The sequence below is a fragment of the Canis aureus genome, chromosome 15 (assembly GCF_053574225.1).
Source record: "Canis aureus isolate CA01 chromosome 15, VMU_Caureus_v.1.0, whole genome shotgun sequence".
Taxonomy (NCBI): Eukaryota; Metazoa; Chordata; class Mammalia; order Carnivora; family Canidae; genus Canis; species Canis aureus.
In genome coordinates this window covers 41202026-41229330 of record NC_135625.1, presented here as the reverse complement: position 1 = coordinate 41229330, position 27305 = coordinate 41202026, and the positions used below count along the sequence as shown (strand labels likewise).

Genomic DNA, 27305 nt, shown 5'->3' with positions numbered 1-27305 from the left:
TCAAAAGGGAAAGTTAATCAGATCTTCCATATCCATAGCATATTGATAGTAGATGGCACATATCATTTTAAAATTTTATTTGATGAACATTCATGAACAAATATACCATATTTGTTTTTCTAAATTCACAATGTAAAAATCTTAACAGTATAATTTCTTTAATGTTTTTCATCATTTTTACTTTTGTTTTCTATTTTACTTATATACATTATAAATCTGATAATGTTATTATATTTGCCTTAGACAATGGAATTTTAAACTTTTTGAATATAAATATTTACATTTACTCATTCATTTACTGTTTTTAAGTGCTTTTCAACTCTCTTAGGACGTTCAAATTGCATGTGGGTCATTTTCTTTCTCTCTGAAAAACTTCCTTTTTTACTTCTTTTGTTTTACTTTGTGATGAGCAATTGTCTCAGCTCTTGTTTTAAAAATGGTTTTTACGAAACCATTTAATTTGTGAAATTAAAATTTGTGAAAAGTATTTTCACTGGAATTAGAATCCTATTTTTTCTTTTAGTTGTTCAAAGATGTAATTCAATTGTATCTTAGCTTCCTTTTCTGATGAGAATACAATGTCATTCTTATTATTCTATTCATCTCAATAATATAATGCTTCTTTTATTCTTTGAGTTTCAGACTTCTTTTATATGTATTTTATATGATTTTCCACAGTTTTACTACAATTAAGACATTTCTTTTTTTAATATTTTATTTGTTTATTAATGAGAGAGAGAGAGAGAGAGGCAGAGACACAGGCAGAGGGAGAAGCAGGCTCCATGCAGGGACCCTGACATAGGACTCCATCCCTGGTCTCCAGGATCAGGCCCTGGACTGAAGGTGGCGCTAAACTGCTGAGCCACCGGCGCTGCCCAAGACATGTTTCTCTTTGAATTTATCCTGCTTGGGTTGGCTGTGATTCTTCAAACTATAGCATAATGTGTTTTGGGAAATTTTAAAAAACCTCCTAGCTGTTATCTTTTTAAAAATATTTTTATTAAACATATTTGGGTTTTATAAATGGTATACTGTGATATTCACTCTGTGGCATATAATTCAAGGGTGTTGAAGAAATGCACATACTCTTGTTCTCACTGCCACAATCATGATACACAATAGATCTATTATCTCAAAATTTCTCTCTGGCTTCTGCTTTGCATTCATACCCAACTGCCAATTCCTGGCAACCAATGACCTATTCTTGTCCCTATAGATTTGACTTTTCCAGAATGTCATATACAGTACATATGAATTTGAGATACATTCCTGTTGCCATATGTTTTAATAGTTTTCTGTTTTTTTGAAGTAGGCTCCAGGCTTGAACTCACAGTGAAATTAAGTCTCGAGCTCTACCAATTGAGACAGCTAGGTGTTATTAATTGTTCATTCTTTTATGGTTAATGAGGCTTCTTTTTAAAAATTTTTAATTTAAATTTTACTTAGTTAATACACAGTGCAATATTGGTTTCAGGAGTAGAATTTAGTAGTTCAGGGCACCTGGGTGATGTAGTCAGTTAAGTACCTGACTCTTGGTTTCTCCTAAGGTCGTGATCTCAAGGTTGGGAGATCAAGTCCTGTGTCTGGGCTCTGTGCTCAGTGCAGTCTGCTTAAGATTCTTCCTCCCCCTGTCCCTCTCCTCCACTCAATATCTCTCAAATAGTAAATAAATGTTGAAATGAAGAATTCAGTAACTCATCAATTACATCAACACCCAGTGCTCATTACAACAAGCGTCCTCTTTAATACCCATCCTTCCATTAGCCCCTCCCCACCCACGTCCCTCCATCAACCCTGTTTGTTCTCTACCCTTAACAAACTCTTATGTTTTATTGCCCTCTCTCCTTTTTCCTGCCTTCCCATATGTGCGTGTTTTCTTATATTTCAAATATGAATGAAATCATATATTTGTCTTTGACTTATTTTGCTTAGCATAAAACATTCTAGCTCCACATTGTTGCAAATGGCAAGAATTAATTCTTTTTGATGACTAATATTTCATTATAGTAATATATATCTAAGTATATATTTATTCATATACCACATCTTTATCCATTCATCAGTTGATGAACATTTGGGCTTTCTCCATAGTTTGGCTATTATTGATAACACAGCTATAATCTTTGGGGTGCATGTATTTGAATCTGTATTTTTGTGTCCTTTGGATAAATATCTAAGTAGGCTTCTATATTGAAATGATGCACTATAATTTCCTTATCCATTCATCCATTGAAAGGTATTTGGGTTGTTTCTAGATTTTGGCAATTATAAATAAACCTGCTATTAACATGCACATAGACCTCTCTTGTATGTAAGTTCTCTTTTTTTGGTTGGTAAATACCTAGGAGTAAGATTTTGGGGTCATTTATTAAAGTTTTTAGTTTTTACTTAGTGTATTTTTAATTTTCTAAGAAACAAACTATTTGTAAAGTGACTATCCCAGCTCTCCTTCTTTCCATCATCTATGAGAGTTCCAGTTTCTCTGCACGGATGCTCCACATTTCACAGGCAATTGATACTGTCATTTTTTTGTTTTGTTTGATTTTGTTTTCCCAGTTGCAGATGTCTAATAATATCCCCCTGTGACTTATTTAACTTTTTACATTGAGATAACTATAGATTCACAAAAAGTTGCAATGAAATGCAGATAGAAGTCCTGTGTAACACTTACTCAGATTCTGTCAGTGTTAACATGTTTTAATACTATAGCAGAGTAGCAAACAAGGAAATAGACATTATTAAAATACACAGCCCTTATTTAGATTTCACCAGTATACATGCACTCATATGTGTGTGTATGTGTGTGTGAGCACATATGTGTCTTTGTATTTAGTTTCATGCAGTTTTATCAGATGTTCAAATTTGTGTAAGCATCACCACAATCAAGATACACAAGTGTATCATCACTATATGGCTCCTAATATCACCCCTTTATATAGCTACACTGATCCCCTTTTCTGCCATTCTTAACTCCTGGTGACCATTACTTCTATGCCTCTATTTATGTTATTTCATGAATGTTATATATATGGAATCATACAGCTTGTATCTCTTGGATATTGGCTTCTTTTTCTTCCATTATTTCTATGAACTATATCAGAATTTGTTGCATGTATAAATATTCCATTTATTTTTATTGATGACTAGTATTCCCTTGTATGGATGTATCAAACTATTGATGGACATTTGGGTGGTTGCCAATTTTTAACTATTATGAATAGACCTTCAGTGAACACTTGTGTAGAAAATACTGCGCAAAAGTAAAATTTAAATTCCTTGGGAAACATCCTCAATAGTGAAATTACTGGGTTGATGGTGAGCCATTTGCAACTTTAAAAGCAACTGTCAAACTATTTTTCAGAGAGACCATAACATTTGACATTCCTACTAATAATATATGAATGACTCAGTGTTTTGGCATCCTTACTAATATTCAATAATATCACTTTTTAAAGTCATTCTATTAAGTGTGTATTAATATCTTTTGTGTTTTTAATTTGCACCTCCCTAAAGGATAGTGATGTTGAGTATCTTTAAGATGTTTATTTGGCATCTGTATATTCTCTTCAGTGAAAACTCTGTTCATATCTTTGCTCATTTTCTAATTAGACTGTGTTTTTTAAATGTTGAATTGTCAGAGTTTTTGTTTGTTTCTTAGATATATATTTTATTAGATATCTGATATGAACGCATTTTTTCCATGTCTGTAATTTGTTTTCTCTGAGACCAAAACATTTTTTCAAATGCTTTTTCTGAGGAAATCTACTTAATTTCCTTTTTGGCTCATGTTTTTGGTGTCAAGAGTAGGAATTCTTTGTCAACCATAAGTCCTTAAGATTTTCTGCCATGATATCTCTAAAAGGCGTAGTTTTGTGTTTTACATTGAAGTACATGATCCAATTACTTTTTGTAGAGTGGGAGATTAACATTTTGACTAATGTGACTTCAATTGTCCCACCATAATTCTTTGAAAAGTCTCTCTCTCATCCTTTGAATTATTTTTGTTTCTTTGACAATAATTAATTGGACATTTTTGTGTTGGTGTATTTCTCACTTCTCTATTCTGTTCCATTGATCTCTGTATCATTTTTCTACTATCATTATGTTGTTTTGATTATTATAACTGTATGGTAATTTTTGACATTAGGAAAAGTGATTCCTCCCACTTTCTTCTTTTTCAAAATTGTTTTTGCTATTCTAGGGTCTCCTTTCCATATACATTTTAGAATAAACTTATCTATGTTTAAAAAAGTCTTTGCTGTGATCTTGATACAAATTATGCTAAACCTATGGAGCAATTTAGGAAGATATTGTAAACCTTTACTGTATATTATTGAACTTTCCAATCTATGAATATGGTGCGTCACTTCATTTATTTAGATTTTTTATGATTTTCTGCATCAGAATTTTATACTTTTCACCAGACACTGTATATGTCTTATTTTTAAAATTTTTATTTATTTTATTTAAATTCAATTAGGTAACAAATAATGTATTATTAGTTTCAGATGTATAGTAGTAGAGTGATTCATCAATTGCTTATAACACCTAGGGCTTGTTACATCAAGTGCCCTCCTTAATGCTCATCACCCAGTTACCCATCCCCCAAACTCCCCTCTAGCAACTCTCAGTTTGCTTCCTATAGTTAAAGTTCTTATGGTTTGCCTCTCCTCTGATTTTGTCTTATTTTATTTTTCCCTCCACATATGAATGAAATCATATGATAATTGTCTTTCTCTGATTCTCATTTTGCATAGCATAATACCTTTTTGTTCCATCCGTTTCCTTGCAAATGGTAAGATTTCAATTATTGATGGCCGAGTAATATTCCATTATGTGTATATACAACATATTTATCCATTCATCTGTTTGTGGACATTAGGGCTCTTTCCATATTTTGGCTTTTGTGACCTTGTTGCTATAAACATTGGGGTGCACGTGCTCCTTCAAATCACTATATTTCTATCCTTTGGATAAATACCTTGTGGTATAGTTACTGGGTCATAGTGTAGCTCTATTTTTAACTTTTTTGAGGAAACTCCATACTCTTCCAGAGTGGCTGTACCAGTTTGCATTCCCACCAACAGTGTAAGATGGTCTCTCTTTCTCTACATCCATGCCAATGTCTGCCATTTCCTGAGTTATTAATTTTAGCCATTCCAACTAGTGTGTGGTGGTATCTCATTGTGAATTTGATGGGTATTTCCCTGATGCTGAGTGATGTTGAGCATTTTTTCATGTCTCTGTTGAACATTTGCATGTCGTCTTTCCAGAAATGTCTGTTCTTGTCTTCTGCCCATTTTTTTTAAGATTTATTTATTTATTTATTTATGATAGACAGAGAGAGAGAGAGAGAGAGAGAGAGAGGCAGAGACACAGGAGGAATGAGAAGCAGGCTCCATGCCAGGAACCCGATGCGGGGGACTTGATCCCAGGATTCCAGGATCGCGCCCTGGGCCAAAGGCAGGCGCCAAACCGCTGAGCCACCCAGGGATCCCCTCTTCTGCCCATTTTTTTATTGAATTATTGTTCTTTGGTGTTGAGTTTGATAGGTTCTTTATAGATTTTGGATACTAGCCCTTTATCTGATAAGGCATTTGTGAATAATATCTTCTCCTCACTCCATAGTTCTTCTTTTTGGTTTTGTCAATTGTTTCCTTTGCTGTGCAAAAGCTTATTATCTTGATAAGGTCCCAATAGTTCATTTTTCCTTGTTTCCCTTGCATTGGGAGACATGTTTAGCAAGAAGTTACTGAGACTGAGATCACAGAAGTGGATGCCTGTGTTCTCCTCTAGGATTTTGATGGATTCCTCTCTCACATTTGGGCTTGCCATCCATTTTGAGTCTATTTTTGTGTATGGTGTGAGAAAATGGTCCAGTTTCATTCTTCTGCATGTTCTGTCAAATTTTTCCAACACCATTTGTTGAAAAGACTGTCTTTTTTTCCATTGAATATTCTTTCCTGCTTTGTCAAAGATTAACTGACCATAGAGTTGAGGGTCCCTGTCTGGGTTCTCTATTCTATGTGTCTGGCCCAGGACTTTTGTTTATTGGGAGGTTTTTGATGACTGTTTCAATTTCCTTGCTGGTTATGAGTCTGTTCAGGTTTTCAGTTTTTTCCTGTTTCAGTTTTGGTAGTTTATGCATCTCTAGGAAGGCATCCAGTTACATATAATATTCTCTTATAATTGTATTTCTTGTTGTTTGTTGTGATCTCTCCTTTTTCATTCATAGTTTTATTTATTTGGGATCTTTTCTTTTTGATAAGGTTAGCTAGGAGTTTATTGATCTTATTCTTTCAAAGAACCAGCCCCTAGTTTTATTGATCTGTTCTACTGTTCTGATTTTTATATCATGGTTTCTGCTCTAATCTTTATTATTTCTCTTTCTCTTGCTGGATTTAGACTTTATTTACTCTTCTTTTTCCATCTTCTTTAATATTTTTACGTATTTGTCAATTTATTTCCTATAAACATGAACATCCTGAGTCACTCTCTTTTAGGTAAATCATTTCTTATCAACATACCACTGGATTCTATATTTTAAAGTTACAGAATTTTTTGCCTTTTTGGGGGGAAACATTAAGTACATTTGCATTCAGTATCATCATAGTTGTTTTGGTGGTAATTCCAATTGCTTAATTTAGTGTTATGTATTTAGTTGTCTGATTTATTTATTTTGTACAGTTAGGACAGAACCTAATAGGTTTTTCTAATTTTCTGTAATGTTTTTATAACACCCAGAGAAATACTTTTTTTCCAATTAATATAGTCAAAATTAGAATAATATCACCTTATGCAGATAATATGGAAAATTAACCTAGTTTACCATAATTAATTGTTTTTTAAAAGTAACCATTAGTTATATCAATAATTTTTTATTAAATTAGTTTTAAAACACTTCTCCTTTTCTTTTTGCTCTACTTTTAATAGAAGAAATATTAGATAAGAATATCAATTTAATATATTCTATGCAATTCGTAGAATAAAATGTAATAGAATAAAATATATTCAGTAAAGCACATAACTAAAGATAAAAGATTTAAAATAAATGTATGTCAGTGATACAGATAGACATAGATATGCATACACATATGTAATTGTAATGGACTTTGGGGAATAGTCACAGAATATAGGAAAATGCTTTTACATTTGTTTATTTCTTCTCTTACTATATTATTTGAATCTCTAACTTTTATACTTCAAACTACTAATATGCTTTGAATATATTTTTGAAAAAGTTAAAAGGTGCGTTTATGTTTTCAGGTGATGATAACAACCTGATTATAAAAAGACGTGCTTCTTTTCGAAAAAATAGCCTCTTGTTTGGTTTCTACATTTTTCTACCTCTCCTTATTATAGCTGCCATCATGGCTTTTAAATGGAATAAACTAAGATCTGGGAATCGAGAGGGAACAGCAACTGAAGGGTAAGTAAATTAATTAAAATCTGTATTTAATATTAAAATACATTATGAGAAAAATTCAAATTAATTTGAATTAATTAATTCATAATATTGCACGTAGAGATTCTTGGGTGGATTGTGTTAATATTTAGAAATATTGAGTCTTATTATATACCAAATTATTTCTAAATTTCAGTCAATTAGGTATACTTTATGTTCTTATAGGTCCAGAACTAACTGATACTCAGTAAATTTATAGGACCTTTCAAATAGAAAGCCACACTGGCTATAATTGCTTCAGGAGCAATTGCTACTTCTCAAGCAACCCCAATTTCCTTGCATTGATGTTCAGTTGTGGCAAGGAGATTAATAAAGATAGAAAAGTGGGACGCCTGGGTGACACAGTGGTTGAGCATCTGCCTCTGGCTCAGGGTGTGATCCCGGGATCCCGGACTGAGTCCCACATCGGGCACCCTGTGAGGAGCCTGGTTCTCCCTCTCTTGTGTCTCTGCCTCTCTCTTTATGTCTCTCATGAATAAATAAATAAATCTTTAAAAAAAGATAGAGAAGCAAATTTTGGAATATGTAGAAAGTGAGAAAAATATTTAAAAAAAAAAAGATACAAAAAAACCCCACCACAGAATATAGCCCATTTTATACTTAATATTGTTCATGAGTTTCTAAAATTAGAATTAAGGTACTTGCACAGTTATTTTTAATTTGTTTGATAGCTTAAGTCTTTTATTTTAATTAATCTACATATGACATTCTATTAGTTTCAGGTGTACAACATAATGATTCAATATTTTTATATATTACAAAATAAGCATTACAATATGCCTCATTAGCAACCATCATCACACATAGTTACAAATTTTTTCTTGTGAAGAAGACTTTTAAGATTTACTTTCTTAAGCAAGTTTTAAATATGCAATACTGTATTATTAATGATAGTTACCATGCTATATATTATATACCCTACTCATTTATGTCATAACTGGAGGTTTGTACCTTTTGACCCCCTTCACCCATTTTGCCCACTCTATACCCTTATCACTGGCAACCACCAGTTGCCATTCTATTCTCTGTATGTAATCTATTCTCTGTATGTATGAATTTGTTTTTTTAGTTTTGGTAGTTGTCTTCCTCTGAATTATTTCATTTAAACATAACTTTTTTTTTAACCATAACACCAATACAAGGCATAATTTTTCTTAGTGAATATTTAGGAAAATGCAGAAGTAAAGATAAAAAAGTGAATCTTATTGTTCCATGCTAAAGGAAGATGTCTCTTACTTGTGTAGATGGAGATAAAATAATTAAAATTTCCATCAACATCTGTATGTCCAAAATTAATCCATTTTATTTCTCAATTAGTTAGTAGCAAAGTTAGTCAGTGTACTCTGCATAATTTATACAGACATTTACATAATAATTAAATTATTATAGTTTATATAATTGAATGATGTCTGACATAAGTCTTCTAGTGCTCTTACCTGGGACATTTTGGCAAAATCTGAATAGTTGCTAGAAACAAACCTGACTTTTGGAAGAAATGTTATAATAAGGGCTAATTGATCATGAATAAAAATCTGGTCATAGCAGCCTAAGTTTTAGATCAATAATGAATGGTTTTAGGGCCACAAGTGTAAGTAATTATGCAGAGCTGAAGTCCAAAGGGATGGTATTAATGGATATTCAAGACATAGGTTATTCTTTCCATCACCCAAAGGATGTATGAATGAAATCATCTCTTCTTGTCTTTCTATTAATTCTCTCCAAAGTGACTGCTCTGCTTGCACATAATCCAGCATAACTATCTCAATCCTTTCTAGATTCACTTTCAAATAAAATACAAATAATCTATCCACAGCAAATGCTTCTTAGTTCACATTCTCAAGAGATATAAGAAAATATCTGTGTAAGTGTACTTAAATTCAGCCAATCTTCTCTGCATTTATAATTCTGAGTTAGGTGTTCAAACCCCATTCCATCATCTCTGGCCAAGGAATTGTTGCCATATAGTAGGAAACTGAACACAATGACACTCCTCCTCAACAGGAAGTGAGTATGTATAGGAGTCAAAGGAAAAAAAAAAAAAAGGAGTCCATATAAATTCTACAATAGGTAACTATATAACTGAAAGATATGAAGCCTCATCAAGGACCTCAATAATGAAAATGAAATAGTTATTTACTTAGTTATTTGACAGAATAATAAAATTGGAACTATGATAATTTAAGAATTTGAAGATTTGCACAAAAATCATCATTTTAACTTTGGAGAGGCATTATCAACCATATTAATATTTCTGTCTTCTGCGTAGACAAAATAGAGAAAAGTACTAGATGGATTTATGTTTGAAATTTAAAATGCCTCACATTGTTAAAACCTAGATTAACATTAGAGAAAGACCAAATGCTAGAATATGTGATTGCTGAGTGGGATATGAGAAGCAAAGTAGATACTGGTACATGGGAATGGAGTAAATAGTACAAGTCTTGTTTTTCTACTTATCTTGATTTTGTTTAAGACTAGTGGAAGGGGAGGTGGGAGGGGAATGGGGTGACTGAGTGACGGGCACTGAAGGGGACACTTGAAGGGTCGAGCACTGGGTATTATACTATATGTTGGCAAATCGAACTCCAATAAACAAATATACAAAACAATAAGACTACATGTTCCCTAACCCTAAAAGTAATGCTATTTCTTTTATACAGAACTATATCAGAAGACAGCAATAATAACAGCACCCTGTCATAGAGTTAAAGGTGAATTGAAGATGTCAAATTATTTAAGATCGTCTTTCATGAATTTTAAAAAATTTGTTAACAATACTTCACTATGAAGAGACAATTATTCCACATTCCATAATACAGATTCTTCATCAATGTCATTTACCAAAACAAACACTAAAAGCATTTGATAATTTTGTTTTTATTAATTTAGAAATTTTAATGTTAACTAAAATTAGCTGGAGATTTATTAACCAACAATTTTGGTAATGAGAAATTACTTTAAAGAGAATTTGAATATGTTCTTAAACTATTTATGAGCAATTATGCATCCTAATCCCATACTTGAGGTTCCTATTAGTAGACTTACACAGATTGACTCCTGATGATTACATTTCTTCTTCACTAAGACTTTGTGGTTATTGTTATTCTGATACTAAAATGAGGAAACAGACCTAAAGAATTTAAATAATTCCATGTGTTACAGAATTTTAGTAAGTTTTGAGCTGGAGTTTCATTTAAGACAATAAGACTCCTGGGTAATTCTTAAGAACTCTACAGTTTTGACACATAGACTGATATATGCCTGGTGATGGGAAATGAAATTTACATTTACTGAGGATCTATTAGATGCCAGGCAAAATTGTAAATACACTGTCCCTCCAGAGCAGTAAGACAAGTCTTTGCTATAAGATGGCATAAAATTTGCATCTGTATATATTCAATATACATATCAATATATTTTCTGTATATGTGTGTAATTATATACATATGTCAGAATAATCTGTATATATTCAAAATTATAAGTTATATACATAAAAAATCATAATATTTGACATATTAGACCTATTACTGGAAGTAAATGTAAAAATTCAACTGCGTTCTTCCATATCTGACTTTGTTGGAAAGTTAAGCCAATGGATCTCTTTCCCATCTGCCACCAAAGAAAACATTCATAACTACTACCCTCCATGTTAAATGAGCTTATTTCTCAGTAGGGTTAATTGAGTTGATGGTAAAGGAGGAGATGAATAGTGAATTGTTTTAAATATGACTAAGTAGGCCCAATTCAGCAAGGGATATGTAAGCAAAGAATTGGGGGAGGTGCAAGTATTTCCTGAGTTTAGGTATTTGAAAGGAGGTACTTGACTTCCCAGGGGCAACTCACATGAGGCTTTTATTTAAAGGTAAAGTGTACAGTGTAGCAAAGAGAGGGCAGACAAGCAAGGAGCACCACAGAGACACCTCATGAACAGGTTCCTTATTTTAAATTTTAAACAGCCCACTACAAATTCCACTGCCATTGTGTTGGCAAAAAGTGAAACCAGGGACCTGGCTTTCCCAGAGATAAAGATAGAGCTTTTCCATTCCAGCTGTAAATCAACTTTTTCTGACATAGGCATAGAGCTGGCAGAGGTATCCATGCATATACCTGGGCGGGAGCTTTCCAAGTACATGAATGATCCAATGAAACAATAAGCCAGGAATGTTTGATGAATAAAAGTCATGTCCATTTAGCTGGAGCAGAGTTAGCAAGAGGGCTGTGGTAGTAGTAGGTCAGACAGTAAAACTCTTGTAGGCTGTGGGAGATTTGGGGGCCATCTGTGTTTTATTCCCTGTGAAAGGGGGAAATGACTGGAGGATTAAAGTTTTAAGCACCTGACTTCCACTTTATAAGTCTGGTTTGTTAATAAATAAATAAAATAAAATAAAATAAAATAAAAGGTTGGTGTGTTGAAAATAGTCTGTATGATGGCAAGAGTAGAGGTGGTAAAACTAGTTAGTGGAGAAACTACTGCAAAAATCTAGGAGGGGAGGGATGGAACCTCTGATCAGGGATAGTAAAGATCGTTTTAGGAATAAATTTTGAAGGTGACCAACAGAATGAAATGACAGTTCAAACATAAAGTGTAAGAAAAAGTGTTTAAATAATGTTTATTGATAAAACAGCAAGATAAGCAAGGTTAAATGTAAATGTAAATACGTACAAAGGTAAATGTAAATGCAGTTTGTGCTCTTAGTACATTTTAAAATTTGTGTTAAAATTTATGAACATTGTGAGAGAAATCTCCATAGGTAATCATGAGCCATGAAAAGTGGCTGGTATGCCATGGCAAGAGGTTTGTTTTCTCATTTCTCATTTCTCTTAGAGTTTAAGGGATTCAGCATGACATTGTTTGTTACAAATTTCACTGGGATAAAGTAGGGAAAAAGTCAGACTCAGCAAGAACCAGAAATGTGTGAGAAGGGCAGGATTGAGCAAGAGACAAATAATAAAGTTTTGGGAGATATAACAGAGATAGACTCAAAGGAGTGACTGGATGGGTGTATTTGGGTTAGAATACTAGAGAGCTACAGAGACAAACACTTGTGACACAATAGATGACACGTTTAATAATGACACATTGCGTAGCCAGATCAACATCAGTTTGTGTTGGGAGTGACCCTGTGGAGCGGGTGAAGAATGAGTTTGGTTTTGAACATGTGTATATATGTGGGACACCTGTTGGAAATGCAGAGGACTTCTGGAAGTATTCTTCCTCTGTGGATAAAAATAGACAAATTAATATTTATTTATTCATATATTTTTTATTGTTATTTTCCTCTGTTTTATTGTTGGTGATTCTCTTTTATCCATGTGAATTGTTGAAACTGTGTAAATAAAATGTGTGCGAATACCACTTTATAATATTTCCGTTTACTGGGGCTGTTACAGACAATTTAGGAAAAAGAAAATTGGGTTTAAGAATTTCATGGAGCACAAGCATAGACTGTAACACTATAAGGAGTGTTCTATATGCTAATTACTTCCTACATTTGTAGTTGCATGATAAAATGAGATAGTTTTGATTAAAAATTAAAATTTAACATTTCTATTTTTCTCTATTTTATAACAGTGTTTAAAAAGCCATAGGTTGGGAAAAGAGTATTACCAAGACATTCACCATTAACTCTGATCTGAGAATGAAAAAAATCTACTAGTCTCTCCTTTTGTTATGGCTTAAAGCTTTCAATTTCACAAATAAAAATAAATCCTGAGAGTGAAAGTATGTAGGCTTGTGTCTATTAATTCTTTTACCTGCTGTGATGCTTTAGGAGGAAATAAGCAACATCGCCTCTTTTGAACCAGAGAAGCTCTCAAGTCCCAATCGTAAATATACCATTGTTCAATGCTGCTGCCACCCACTCTCAGATGCCCAGGGCCATGCTAACTGTTCTCTTCTCAGGAAAAGACATCCACTCCATACCTTTCTAGTAGCTCACAGTTCCCTGCTCTATCTGTTCCAGGCTTGATATTTAGAGGAAATGTTGTTAGGTAAGGCCAGCCCCAGAATGCTAACATCATTCTATCTTCAGGGAATTGCTTGAACTGAGTTCCTGGTCATAGATAACTATTGTGTCTCCAGGTGATACTTCCTTGGCTTCAGGTAAATTGAGATATGGGATATATCTTTGTCCTTGCAGGAACATTTCTGACACAGAATTGGAGTCTTGTTGCTCCTTCTTCACGAGCTGAGCTTTTCTGGATAAGATTTTCTTGCTTCAGTGCCTTCCTCCCCATCTTCCTCTTACTGAGATGAGTGCACTTCTACATACCTCAAAGCATTGTACATGGATAAGAGAACCATCAACCTAGGTGGAGTCTAATGAGAAACTACAGAGTCTCCATCAATACACAAAGATGCTCCTGGTTTAGGGGTAGGATTACTTCACCACAGAGACCAAGAGATTCCTTGGTCCATCAACTGATGAAAGGATATACATTGTATGGATAGTGATCTATGCACAATGAGTATTATTCAGCCATAAAAAGAAATGAAATACGCCTCTACAAAGTGGGTGAACATTTGAAACCATTATGCTAAGTAAATAAAGCCAGTCACAAAACGCATATGTTATTCCTTTGTATGAAATATGCAAAATGGACATCTATAGAGACAAAGATTAGTGATTGTGTAGGGCTGAGTTGTTTAGGAGGGGGATAAAGAGCTGGGGGTGAGGGGTGGTGATAGCACACATCTATGAACATATGAAGAATCCTAAAAGCAATTGTACACTTTAATGGGTGAATTATATGGTAAAATAATTAGATATGATGATTCTACCATGACGTTTCCTCAATTCTCACTGCCACTAACTTATTTTAGGTCATTGTGATCACTGGCCCGTCTTATTTTAATAAAAAATTTGAGGATCCCTGGTGTAGTACTGGCATGCCCATGTTTTAAGCCTGATGAGTTTAATGTTGCAACTGTTGACACAATTCATGCTTGCAATAGGGTGTACTGGGATAAAAGGAGGTATAGATGAGAGGTGGGTAGAAGTTGAGTTAGATTTTGTACTTGTGTAGTTTAAGATTTCTCTTAGGATATTCAAAGACAATTTCATGCTCTTGTCCACCCTGGACATAGTTCTTATTTGCCTCCTTGCCCTTCCCTGCTAGTGCTTGAGTAACAAAACACTTAGGTTTCCTTTCCTTTCTTCAACTGATTACAATCTAATACAGTGAGAATAAGCATGCAGTTGAAGAAATATGCTTTTTGATTGCCTTATCCAAGACCAAGTTCACTATTCTTGATTTTTCCTTATTTGCAAAGATAATAAAGTCAGCAGTAGCACGATTTAGTAGAAAATTTCTGGTAAGAATGGTTAACATTTCTATTTTCCTCTTCTACCACAGCAAATAAAATACATGCCAGAAAACCATGACATGGCCAATCAAAATTACCAAGAACTTCACCAGAAAAGCAAATCCCGCTCATTTGCCCCTATATCGCTACTGAAGAGTTTAATCAATGTAAATTTAGCCAGAACAAATCAGTTACGTTCAAATGCATAAGCTTGTGTCTGGTGCTGGCTTTCCGTGGGCCAGTGGAAGCCGCTGATTCGCTCTGCAGCCCTAAGTGTGGGCCAGCGCGAGCTGAACGCAAGCGCAGTGCTCACCCGCAGCGCCCGGTCAGCGTGCTGGACTTCTCTGAGGACTCCAGCCCACGAGCCTCAGACCTGCCCAACGGCCTTCAGCCTTGGGCAGTGCTTGCAGCGCTCTGGCTCAGCCATGTTCCTTCTCTTTGCACTGCTCTCTGAGCTTGGAAGACTGCACGCCCGCCTGGGTAAGACCACAGTAGCCTCAACTTCCTTTTCTTTTCACTCCAAGCAGGGCCCCGCTCTTCCAGGAGAGCAATTTCCTTTTCTCTGGGACCTCTACCAACCCCCCTCCCAGTTCTCCTGCTGGTGCACTCCACATCTCACCATTCCTCAGGCCAGGGCAGTGACTGAGGATGTTGGCCATGGCATCCTCTCTCTGAATCAAGCGTCTAGGGTTTTAGCAGCTGAAATGCAGCCAGTCTTCCCGGGTCAACCCATCTGTGGCCAGAGGTTCTAGAGGGGTAATTACCGCCCTCAGTTTATTCCCCAGAGTTCCAAGAAAATGAGCCCTGAAGTGGTTCTGGAAATGAACAAGATGGTCCTGTAAAACTGTAATGTCTACTTTTTACTTGTTTGGATCTTAGCCGTTTTCAGCGTGCCACTGAAAATCTAGTGAAAGCTGTGCACTAAGGAGGGTGGGCACATCTATATACGTTTACTTACATTTTGAGACCACACCATGTACTCAGGATTAAGAACCCATGCTTAACTGAGATGATTGTTGAAGAAAAAAAAAATTTCCCACTGCAGATTCTGAAGGAATATTACTGCATGTCACAGTTCCATGGAAGATAAGGTCAAACAAGAGTGAAAATTCAGAGAAGCAGGTAAATGATCAAGAATATTTGTTTTATAATTTAAATTTTAAGGCTCTTTTAATTTACCTATTAAATCAGATCATACTGCTCTGTACTTGCAGAGCACAGAATTTTCTTTGTGCTATTTTGTACATTCTGATCCTTCTGTTCCCACACTTCTGTGCCCTTCTCTTCCTCTCTCTGTCCCTTCTGACATACTCACACACAACTTCCAAGAAATACTGAACTCTTTTCAGGAATCATACTGCTAGAAAAAAATCAATATGAAATACATATAACAGTGGCCCAGCCTGCAATTTATACAAATTTGTGAATCTCCACTAAGTGGCAGAGAAATGGTCTAGAGGAAAATTTTGACCCAGAAGCATCAGACTTCATAGAAGTAATGGCCAAAGAAAGAAAGAAGGAAAAAAATGTCATATTTGCTTGCTTATGATGAAAAATATTACAATAGATAAATATTAACTGTAAAAAGAAGAATGCTTATATGCTATATTTAAAAAGTGATTAAATTGAAGGCATCACTTTATTTTCTTGACTAAATTATGTCAAATTAGTATAGTTATAATGTTTGAGATTAAAAACAAGGTCATAGTATAGAGGTTTAGATTTCTATGTGTTTAAAAGTGCTGTAGTCAATATACGGTAACTCAGAAAATTTTTCAGGTTTAAGGAACAATTTTTGAAAAATTAAGAATTTGTTAACTCTATTTGGACATACAGTATCAGAAGTTATTATGATTAAATTCTACTAAACAATTATAATAAAAATAAAATATGTGAAAATGTACTTGAAAATAATAATAAAATAATTTCCTTTAGAGTAGTATTTCATATGCTAATCTCATTTAATTCTCACACTGACCTTCTGAAGTAGAAAGGTGATATATATGCTGATTTTTAAAAAGAAGATTAAAAATGTTAAGGGCATCAAACCTATAAGTTTCAGGACATGGATGACCCCAATTATGTTACAAGTAAACTACTTTCTGTTGAATAATTCTTAGCATAAAAGTTTTTTTCTGATTTACTTTTGTTTGTACATTGCCATTGCATGATTATTTTTTTTAAGATTTTATTTATTTATTTTAGAGAGAGATAGAGACCATGAATAAGGGGAGGGGCAGAGGGAGAGAGAATCCTAAGCAGACTATGCAATGAGCATGGAGGCCAACTTGGGGGTTTGATCCCAGCACTCTGAGGTCATGACCTGAGATGAAATCAAGAGTCAGACCCTTAACCAACTGAGTCACCCAGGTACCTCTGCATGATCACTTTAAATTTCAAACTGTTAATTTTGAATACTTGTCACAAAGCATATGTCAATATTGCAGGACATGAAATAGTTTTACACAATGTGTTCAGTACCTGTCTACATTTTTTGCATTCTATATATGGAATCCCATAAGCTGTTTTCCCTGTGATAGAATATGCTAATGTTCTCCTTTGATTTCTAATATAGACATCCTTTATTTCTCCTATTTTCTTCTTTTAATCCCTTATCATCCTGCATCTTTTTAAAACATTATTAGACATATGAAAGATTCTTTTTCTATGGACTTTCAGTATGTTATATATACAAATATATGCATATATAATTGCATATTTATATATATATACACATACACATATATGTAAATCTCAAGGAATCTGTATGGGTATAGGAATGAATATATATATATATGTGTTATGGAATTCTGACTTTTTTTAAAAAAAGATTTTATTTATCATGAGAGACACACAGAGAGAGAGGTATAGACATAGGCAGAGGGAGAAGCAGGCTTCATGTAGGGATCCCGATGTGGGACTCAATCCCGGGACTCCAGGACCACACCCTAAGCTAAAGGTAGACGCCTTAACCACTGAGCCACCCAGGCATCCCAGGAATTCTGGCTTTTACAGAAGATTTGGGAATCTGCATTTTTATATTATGCCTTTTGATTGTTGAATGTGTAAAATATTTCACATCACTGGTCCACTACATCAATTGGAAGTACCTCTATGCCATTACACCAATTGAACAATCTCCTTGTGACTTTATTTTGTACATTTATTCATGTATCTTAATCTTCAGTAATCAGATCTTATGTAGTTGGCAAATATCTTTGTCTTTGGTTTCAATTAGGCATATATCTCTCCATATATTTGTTTTTCTCTTACAAAATATTATAGTAAAACATACATTATTTGTTTTTCATAAATCAGCCATTTGAAGGTATCAATTACACACCATGGAATGAAATTATTTTAAGTTGTAAAGTATGATAATATTAATATATTGCACAGTTACTATACCTATGGAATAAATAATCTAGTCAAAATATAGAACATTCCATCATCCCAAAATGAACACTTGTGTCCAATTTCAATCAATCTCCCCTCACTTGTCCGAGTCAACTATCAATCTAATCTCTCTTATTCGTTTGTTTTGTTTTATTGTTTTGGGTTTTTTTTCTCTCCAACTTTTTTTTTTATTAGATTCAGAGGTAGAATTTAGTGATTCACCAGTTACATATAACACCCAGTGCTCATTCCATCAGATGCCCTCCTTAATGCCCATCACCCAGTTACCCAATACCCCCATCTACTTCCCTTCTAGCAACTCTTAGTTTGCTTCCTAGAGAGTTTAGCACCTCCTTTGGTTTGCCTCAATCTCAATTTTCATCTTATTTTATTTTTCCTTTCCCTTTCCTATGTTAATATGTTTTGTTTTCTTAAATTCCAAATATGAGTGAAATCATATCGTTTTTGTCTTTCTCTGACTGACTTATGTCACTTAGCATGATACCCACTAGTTCCATCCATGTCATTGCAATTGACATTTCATTCTTTTTTGATGGCTCAGTAGTATTCCATTGTATGTGTCCTACATCTTCTTTATCCACTCATCTATTGGTGAACACTTGTGCTGCTTCTCTAGTTTAGCTATTGTGGACATTGCTGCTATTAATGTGGGGTGCATGTACCCCTTTGAATCATTGTTTGTCCTTTGGATAAATACCTGGTAGTGCAATTGCTAGGTTGTAGGGTAGCTCTATTTTTCACTTTTTGAAGAGCCTCCATACTATTTTCAAGAGTGGCTACTTTGCATTCCCACCACAGTGTGAGAAGTTTCCTGTTTCTCCACATCCTTGCCAACATGTGTTATTTCCTGAGTTGTTAATTTTAGCCATTCTGACCAGTGTGAGGTGGTATCTCACTGTGGGTTTGGTTTGTGTTTCTCTGATGCCAAGTGATGTTGAGCATTTTTTCATGTGTCTGTTGGCCATTTGTATGTCTACTTTGGACAGTTTTGCCTCATATATTTTAATATAAACAGCAGCATCCAGAATGCACTATTCTGTGTTGTACTCTGAATGTTTCTGAGTTTCATTTATGTTATATGTTTGTTAGTATTTCATACATTTTATTGCTGACTATTGTATCTTTGTGTAAAATGTTAAAATGTCCTTAGGTGCATCTATTTGGGATTCTTGTTTCTCAATGTAGGCATTTATTGCTACGAGCTTTCCTCCTACTTTTGCTATATCCAATAAGTTCTGGTATGTTGTGTTTCCCTTTTCATTTGTCTCTAGAAATTTTTTATTTCCTCCTTAATTTCTACTTTGTCCCATTGGTTGTTTATGAAAGTATTATATAGTTTTCATATATATGTTAATTTTCCAGTTTTACTCTTATTATTTATTTCTAGTTTCATGCCATTGTAAGATACTTGGTATGATTTCAGTCTTGAATTTGCTAAGACTTGTTTTGTGGCCTAACATAGGGCCTATCCTACAGAATGTTCCATATGTCCTTAGGAAGAATATGTATTCTGCTGTTGTTGGAAAAAACATTCTATATATGTCGGTTAGGTCCACTAGTCTATAATGTTGTTCAAATCTGCTGTTTTCTTATTGATTTTGTCTGGATGGCCTATCCATTATTGAGAGGGGGGTTTTAAAGTGCCCAACTATTGCCATGTCACTGTTTTTCTCCTTTTAGCTCTGTTAGTTTTTGTTTTACATATTTAGGTGCTCTGATGTTGGACACATAAATAATTATAATTATTATACTTTCTTGATGGATTTACCCTTTTATCATTAAATAATGAATTGTGTCTCTTTTCACCATTTCTAGTTTTAAGTCTATTTTGTCTGATATAAGTATAGCTACAGCTGCATTTTTTGTTTTATTTTGGTTTGGTTTTGGTGACATTTAAGCCTTTTCTCATCTATTTGTCCTCAGTTTCTGTGCATCTTTAAGGACAAAGTGAAACTTTATAAGTAGCATAGCTTTGTTCCTTGTGTATTTAGTTTGTTTGACTTATTTAGTTATTCTATGTATTTTGTTGTTGCTTTTAAAATATTGTTTATTTATTTATTTGAAGGGGGTCATGAGTGGGGAGAAGGGCAGAGGGAGAATCAAATTCTCTGAACAGGGAGCCCAATGCAGGGCTTGATCCCAGTACCCCAGGATGTTGATCTGAGCCACCTAGGTGCCCCTGTTCTATGTATTTTGATAGATGAATTTAATCCATTTATGTTTAAAGTAATTATTGATAAGTAAAGACTTACTATTATAATTTTGTTTATTATTTTCTATTTGTTTTATAGATTCATTGTTTCTTATTTCTTATCTTGCTGTCTTTTCTAAGTTTTGAAGTCTTTTTGTATAAATATGCTTTTAATTCTTTATCATGTTTCTTTGTATAATTGTTACAGATTTTTTCCCTTGGGGTTACTTTGAGGACTAGATATAATAATCTTAAAATTATAAAACCTTATTTTAATCTATTAACAACTTAATTTCAATAGATTTCCAGAACTTTACTCTTACACTTCTCCCAATCACATTTTAATTTATTGCTGTTATAATTTACATATTTTTATATTGTGTATCTAATAACAGATTATTGTCATTATAGCTATTCTCACTACATTCGTTTTACTTTCTCTCAAATAACTTTACCATTTCTTAGAAGGCAAGTCTAGTGGTAATGAGTTGCTTGAGGTTTTCTGTTGTTAAGTGTTCAATAGTCTTTATTCCTCCATTTCTTTTTTTTTTTAAAGATTTTATTTATTTATTCACGAGAGACACACAGAGAGAGAGAGGGGCAGAGACACAGGCAGAGAGAGAAGTAGGTTCCGTGCAGGGAGCCCGACATGGTACTCGATCCTGGGACTCCAGGATCACGCCCTGGGCTGAAGGCAGACGCTTAACCACTGAGCCACCCAGGTGTCCCTATTCCTCCATTTCTGAAGTACATCTTCATTGGATCTAAAAATCTTGGTTGATTGTTTTTTACTTTCAGTATTTAGAATATATCACCCTATTCTTTTCTGGCCTGTAAAGTTTTAGAAACCTGCTGATAGTCTTATGGGGATTCCTTGATATATAATTTATCTCTCTCCTCTTGCTGCTTTAAAAAATCTTTGTTTTTTACTGCTGAAAATTTAATCATACTGTGTCTTAGTATAGCTCTATTAGGGTTCAATCTCTTTAGAGTCCTTTGGCCTTCATGGATCTGGATGTCCATTTTTTCCCCATATTTATAAAGTATTCAGACACTATTGCTTTGAATATACTTTTTTTCACTCTTTCTTTTCTACCCCTAAAGTCTTGTAATGCTACTATTGTTTCTTTTCATTATTACCTGCAAGTCTTATAGGCTTCCTTCATGCTTCTAAAATTATTTATCTTCTTGCTTCACTGACTGGACAAAGACCTCCCTGGGTTTATTGCACTTCATAAATACTGCATTGTTTACAAAGTGGAAGTTTATGCAAACCCTTGTATTGAACAAGTCAGCACCATTTTTCTATCAGTGGTTGCCCACTTCATGTTTCTATGTCACATTTTGGTAATTTCTTACAATATCTCACACTTTTTCATTATTATTATTATATTTGTTATGGTGATCTGCGATCAGTGATTTCTGATGTTATTACTGTGATTGTTTTGTGGCACTAGAAACTGCCCATGTAAGATGACAAACTTAACTGATAAATGTTGTGCATTCTGACTGCCTCACTGACCAGCCATTGCCTCATCTCTCTTCCTTTTCCCAGCCTGCCTATTCCATAAGACACAGCAATATTGAAATTATACCAGTTAATAACTCTACAGTAGTATATAAGTGTTCAAGTGAAAGGAAGAATCACAAGCCTCCAACTTTAAATCAAAAGCTAGAAATGATTAACTTAGTGACGGAGGCATATCAAAGCCAAGACAGGCTGAAAGCTAGGCCTCTTGCATCTGTTAAGTTGTGAATAGAGAGGAAAATTCTTGAAGGCAATAAAAAGTGCTACTCCATGGAACATAAATGATAAGAAAGCAAAACAGCTTTATTCCTGATATAGAGAAAGTTTTAATGGTCTAGATAGAAGATCAAACCAGCCACAACATTCCCTTAAGCCAAAGCCTAATCCAGAGCAAGGCCCTAACTCTCTTCAATTCTCTGAAGGCTGAGAGAGGTAAAGAAGCTACAGAAGTTTGAAGATAGTAGAGGTTGGTCCCTGATGTTTAAGGAAGAATTCATCTTCATATTATAAATGTGCAAAGTGAAGTAGCAAGTTATCCAGAAGATGTGACTCAGAGTAAATTCAGCTACCCTAAGCAACAGATTTTCAATATAGATCTTTAGAAATCTGTGGTCAGATTAGGACACCAGTTTTGCTCAGCAGTTGGGGAAAAACACAGACTGTTCTTTTTGGTCAAGTGCTACTGCAAGCAGGACTATTTGAGGGACCATTCAGCTTGCTGTGTGCACTGGCTAGGTTCCTGAGTCAGGCAGCCTCAAGGCTGTATTCAATAATGAGCAGGGCTATGAATTGGTTTTCATGCCTGGACACATCAGGATAAACAGCTCTAAAGCCAATAAACTCTTTAGATATTTAGTTCAAAAATATTTTCTGCCATTTCATATGATGCCTTTTAATTTTGTGGATTATTTCCTTTGCTCTGCAAATTGCTTTTTCTGTGTCTACTGAAATGATCGTATGGTTTTTATCCTTACTCTTATTGATATGATGTATTATGTTGTTTGGTTTGTGAATATTGAAACTTCCAGGCAACTCAGGAATAAATTCCACTTGTGATGAGTGATTTTTCTTTTCTATTTTTTTTAACTGTATTGTTGAATTCTATTTGCAGTATTTTGTTGAGAATTGTCTTTATCTGGTTTTGTTATTAGGGTAATACTGGAACTCAGGGTGAATTTGGAAGCTTTCTTTCCTTTTCAATTTTTTGGAATAGTTTGAGATGAGTAAGAATTAATTCTTCTTTAAATACTTTTTATAATTCACTGTGAAGCCATCTGTTCCTGATTTTTTTGTCCTTTGGGGGTTTTCTGATTCCTGATTCAATTTTATTTCTAGTTATCAGTCTGTCCAAATTTTCTATTTCTTCTAGTTTCAGTTTTGGTAGTTTATATGTTTCTAGGAATTTATTTCTTATAGGACTGTCCAATTTGTTGCCATCAAGGTTTTCATGGCATCCTCTTATAATTGCTTGTATTTCTGTGGTTTTGGTATTTCTTCTCCCTCATATGTGATTTATTTATTCGAGTCTTTTCCATTTTATTAGTTTTTTTCTTCAAAGAACCAGCTTCTGGTTTCATTGATTTGTTCTATTTTTTGTTTGTTTTTTGTTTTTATATTATTTATTTATGCTCTAATATTTATAATATTCTTCCTTCTGCTGGTTTGAGGTCTTGTTTGTTGTTCTTTTTCTAGCCTTTTTAGTTGTGAGATTAGGCTGTTTTCTGTTTTTGTTTTTGCTTTTTTTGGAGATTTTTCTTGCTTCTTGAGTTAGGACTATTGCTATAAACTTCTGTCTTAGACTACCTTTTCTGCATCCTAAAGGTTTTGGACTGTTGTGTCTTCATTGACTTTTGTTTCCATGTATTTATTATTTATTTATTTATTTATTTATTTATTTATTTATTTATTTATTTACTTTTAATTTTCTGATTGACTCACTCATTGTTTAGTAGCATGTTATTCACCTTCATATATTTGTGGTCTTTCCAGATTTTTTTCTTGGGATTGAATTCTAGTTTGGTAGGATTGTGATCAGAAAAGATGCATGCTCTGACTTGGATCTTCTTGAATTTGTTGACGCTTGTTTTGTGGACTAAAATACAATCTACTCTGAATAATGTTTCATGGGCAGTTGAAAAGAATGTATATTCTGCTATTTTAGGATGGAATTTTCTTAATATGCCTTTTAAATCCATTTGTTTTGGTATGTCATTCAAAACTATTGTTTCCTTGTTAATTTTCTGTTTAGATTGTCTATCCATTGATGTAAGTAGGATGTTGAAGTCCCCTACCCTTATTATGCTATAAATTAGTTCCTTTGTGTTTGTTATTAACATTTTTACATATTTTAGGGTGTTCCTGTGTTGGGCACATAAATATTTCCAATTATTATATCTTCTTGTTGGATTGGCTTCTTTATTATTATAAATAATTATCTTCTTACAGTCTGTGTTTCTCTTGTTACAGTCTTTGTTTTAGTCTACTTTTTCTGGGGCATCTAGGTGGCTCAGTTGGTTAAGCATCTGCCTTCAGCTCAGGTCATCATCCCAGGGTCCTGGGATTGAGCCCTGCATCAGGATCCCTGCTCAGCAGGGAGTCTGCTTTTCCCTCTAATCCTCTCCCCACTACTCATATTCTTTCTTTTGGTCTTTCTCTCTCTCTCTCACACACACACTCTATCTCTCAAATAAAGAAAATATTTTAAAAAATAAAGTTACTTTTTCTGATATAAGTATTGCTACTCCAGCTTTCTTTTGACATTCATTTGCATGATAGTTGTTTCTCCATCCTCTCATTTTCAACCTGCAGATGAGTTTAGGTCTCTTGTAGGTAGCTTTTTTATTCATTCTGTCACATTCTCTTTTAATTGGAGTGTTTAGTCCATTAACGTCTATAGTAATTATTGATAGGTATGTATGTATTGTCATTTGTTGTATGGTTGCTTTTGAAGGTTTTGTCTGATCCTTTCTTGTTTTTCTCTTTTTCTTGGTTTGCTGATATTTTTTAGATCTCTTATTCTTTGTATATTTATGAGTGGCTTCTAATATATCATTACCATTAAGTTTGCATATAACCTCTTCTGCATATGGCAGTCTATATTAAGGTCATGGTTGTTTAAATTTGAACTCACTCTACTCCCATCCTCTCCACAGTAAGTATATGCTATTATATTAATATCCTTTTATTTTGTGAGCTCCTCAACTGTTTTACATAAATATTAATTTTTATTGCTTTTGAGTTTTCTACCTTTATACTATCACTTTTGGTCTCTCTTTTCCATTCAAAGAGTCCCCTTTAATATTTTTTTTTCAGAATTGGCTTCATGGTCATGGACTCCTTTAGTTTTTGTTTGTCTGGGAAACTCTTTATTTCTCCTTCTATATTACATTATATCCTTGCTAGATAGAGTATTCTTGACTGCAGATTTTTCCCATTCAGCACTTGAATATATTATGCCACTTTCTTTGGGCCTGCAAGGTTTCTGCTGAAAATTATCTTGCTAGCTTATAGATATTCCCTTATAAATTACTATCTTCTTTTGTCTTGCTGCTTTTAAGATCTTTTCACTATATTTTACCAATTTAATTAGAGTATGTCTTGATGTGTCTGCTTTTGTTGATTATATTGGGAATTCTTTGTTCCTCCTGAATCTGGATTTCTGTTTCCTTCCCAGATTAGAGAATTTTTCAGCTACTATTTCTTCAGATAAATTATGTGTACCTCTTTTTCTCTTCTTCTTCTGGAAGTCCTGTACTCTGAATGATATTACATTTGATGGAATCACTGAATTTCTAAAGTCCATTCTTTTTTACATAATTATTTTTCTCTCTTTTGTTCAGCTTGATTACTTTCCATTAGTCTGTCTTCTAGGTCATTAATTTGTTCTTCTTCTTCCAGCCTGCTGTTCATTCCATCAAGCATGTTTCTCATTTCATTCATTGAGTATTGTCTTCTCTGTTTCTGAAAATTGCCATTGGAATTTTGGTAGGATTACATTGAATCTGTAGATCATTTTAAGTAGTATGGGCAATTTCACAATATTAATCCTCCTAATCCATAATCCCAGAATAACTATTTACTGGTGTCTTTCATTTTTTACATGAATATTTTAGAATTTTCAATGTATATATTTTTTTACCTCCTTAGTTAAATTTTTCTTAATTATTTTATTCTTGGGCAGCCCTCGTGGCGCAGCGGTTTGGCACCGCCTGCAGACTGGGGTGTGGTCCTGGGGACTCAGGATCGAGTCCCGCATCGGGCTCCCTGCATGGAGCCTGCTTCTCCCTCTGCCCGTGTCCCTGCCTCTCTCACTCTGTGCCTATGAATAAATAAATAAAATCTTTAAAAAAATTATTTTATTCTTTTTGGTGTTATTGTCAATGGGATTGTTTTCTTAATTTTCCTTCTGTTAGTTCATTGTTAGTATATAGAAACAACTGATTTTTTGGGGGATTTTGGTTTTGTAGCCTACAACTTTACTGAATTCCTTTATTAGTTATGGCAGCTTTTTGGTGTAATCTTGGGATTTTCTATATATTAGATCATATCATCTACAAACAGCTGATTTTACATCTTCCACTGCTTTGTTCTTTGTTCTTCATGCTCCCAGGGAACTTGTGGATTCCAAGTCCTGTTAGCTTCCATAGCTGGGTGGCAGCTGTGGGAGATGGGGCTTTAGATGTGTGGACAAACACCTTTCAAGGAGAATATGGAGATTTAGTTTTATAGTTGGATGATGAGCCAAGGGGAGAAAGCACAAGAAATTTCATCATGTTGGGTACAAAATTAGTACCTCAAGGTACATATTTAGTACCTGACAGCTGCCAGATACTAATTATGTACATTGTCAGCTCCCAAATGCAGGCTAAGTAGAAGATCAACCCCCAGGCAGCAGCTGAGGATGTATGCAGGGACAATTTCAAATCTTTGCATTGTCTCCTGTTCCTTCTGCTCTCAGTCCAGGAAATAGCTGTGGGAAGTGTTCACCCTTCTATATAATTTTTTTTTTCCAATTTAGCATGAGTCTGTGAGATTTGTGAATGCTGAGCCCTGTAAGTTCCCAGAGCTAGGTGATTTGAGAACTAGGTACTAAGGTGGCAGCTACAAAAGTTGAAGTTCTAGATGTATGGATGAACTCCTGCTAGGAAGAAGCTAGAAGCTTAGTTTTATTGGTTGATTAGTCCAGGAGGGATAAGGAAGGGGAAGTACTCATTGACTTTTTCAAGCTACTGGGAGGATCCCATTCTGCACCTTACATAGAGTCTGATTAGAAGCTGGATCCTCAAACTGCAAATGGGAAAATAAGCAGTCATATTTTTTTCCAGGATGAAACTAGGATTTGGTTGCTCTTGCATGATCCCTCTGTAATGAGCCCAAGGAAATAGTCATGAGAAGTTCT

The 27305-nt window shown here is 34.2% G+C and overlaps 3 protein-coding genes across 27 annotated transcripts in view; 2 read left to right on the top strand and 1 right to left on the bottom strand.

The window, feature by feature from the left end:
• Positions 1 to 13190, top strand: part of LOC144284578 (A disintegrin and metallopeptidase domain 3-like) — a 109067-nt gene extending 95877 nt beyond the window's left edge. The window contains exons 20-22 of the mRNA XM_077849278.1: positions 7267 to 7429; positions 10126 to 10176; positions 13038 to 13190. Of these exons, the coding sequence (XP_077705404.1) occupies positions 7267 to 7429; positions 10126 to 10168 (206 nt within the window). The 3' untranslated portion in view covers positions 10169 to 10176; positions 13038 to 13190. The remainder of the gene's footprint in view (positions 1 to 7266; positions 7430 to 10125; positions 10177 to 13037) is intronic.
• LOC144284582 (uncharacterized) overlaps positions 1 to 27305 on the bottom strand; it is a 283713-nt gene that overhangs the window by 98366 nt on the left and 158042 nt on the right. For 2 of the 8 annotated variants that reach the window (XR_013353016.1, XR_013353013.1), the window contains exon 6: positions 11541 to 12682. The exons of the other annotated variants lie outside the window; for them this stretch is intronic. The gene's annotated coding sequence lies outside the window, so the exon portion shown is untranslated. Of the gene's footprint in view, positions 1 to 11540; positions 12683 to 27305 lie in introns of those variants that run through there. 8 annotated transcript variants of the gene reach the window in all.
• Positions 14983 to 27305, top strand: part of LOC144284576 (disintegrin and metalloproteinase domain-containing protein 18-like) — a 184365-nt gene continuing 172042 nt past the window's right edge. For 5 of the 18 annotated variants that reach the window (XR_013353005.1, XR_013353004.1, XR_013353003.1 and 2 more), the window contains exons 1-2: positions 15092 to 15251; positions 15817 to 15893. Coding sequence is in view for 12 of the 18 variants with exons in the window: in XM_077849267.1 (XP_077705393.1) it covers positions 15197 to 15251; positions 15817 to 15893 (132 nt within the window). In the remaining 6 variants the exon portion in view is untranslated. Of the gene's footprint in view, positions 15252 to 15816; positions 15894 to 27305 lie in introns of all 18 variants that reach the window. The other 13 variants (XR_013353000.1, XR_013352999.1, XM_077849266.1 and 10 more) reach the window with 8 other exon arrangements.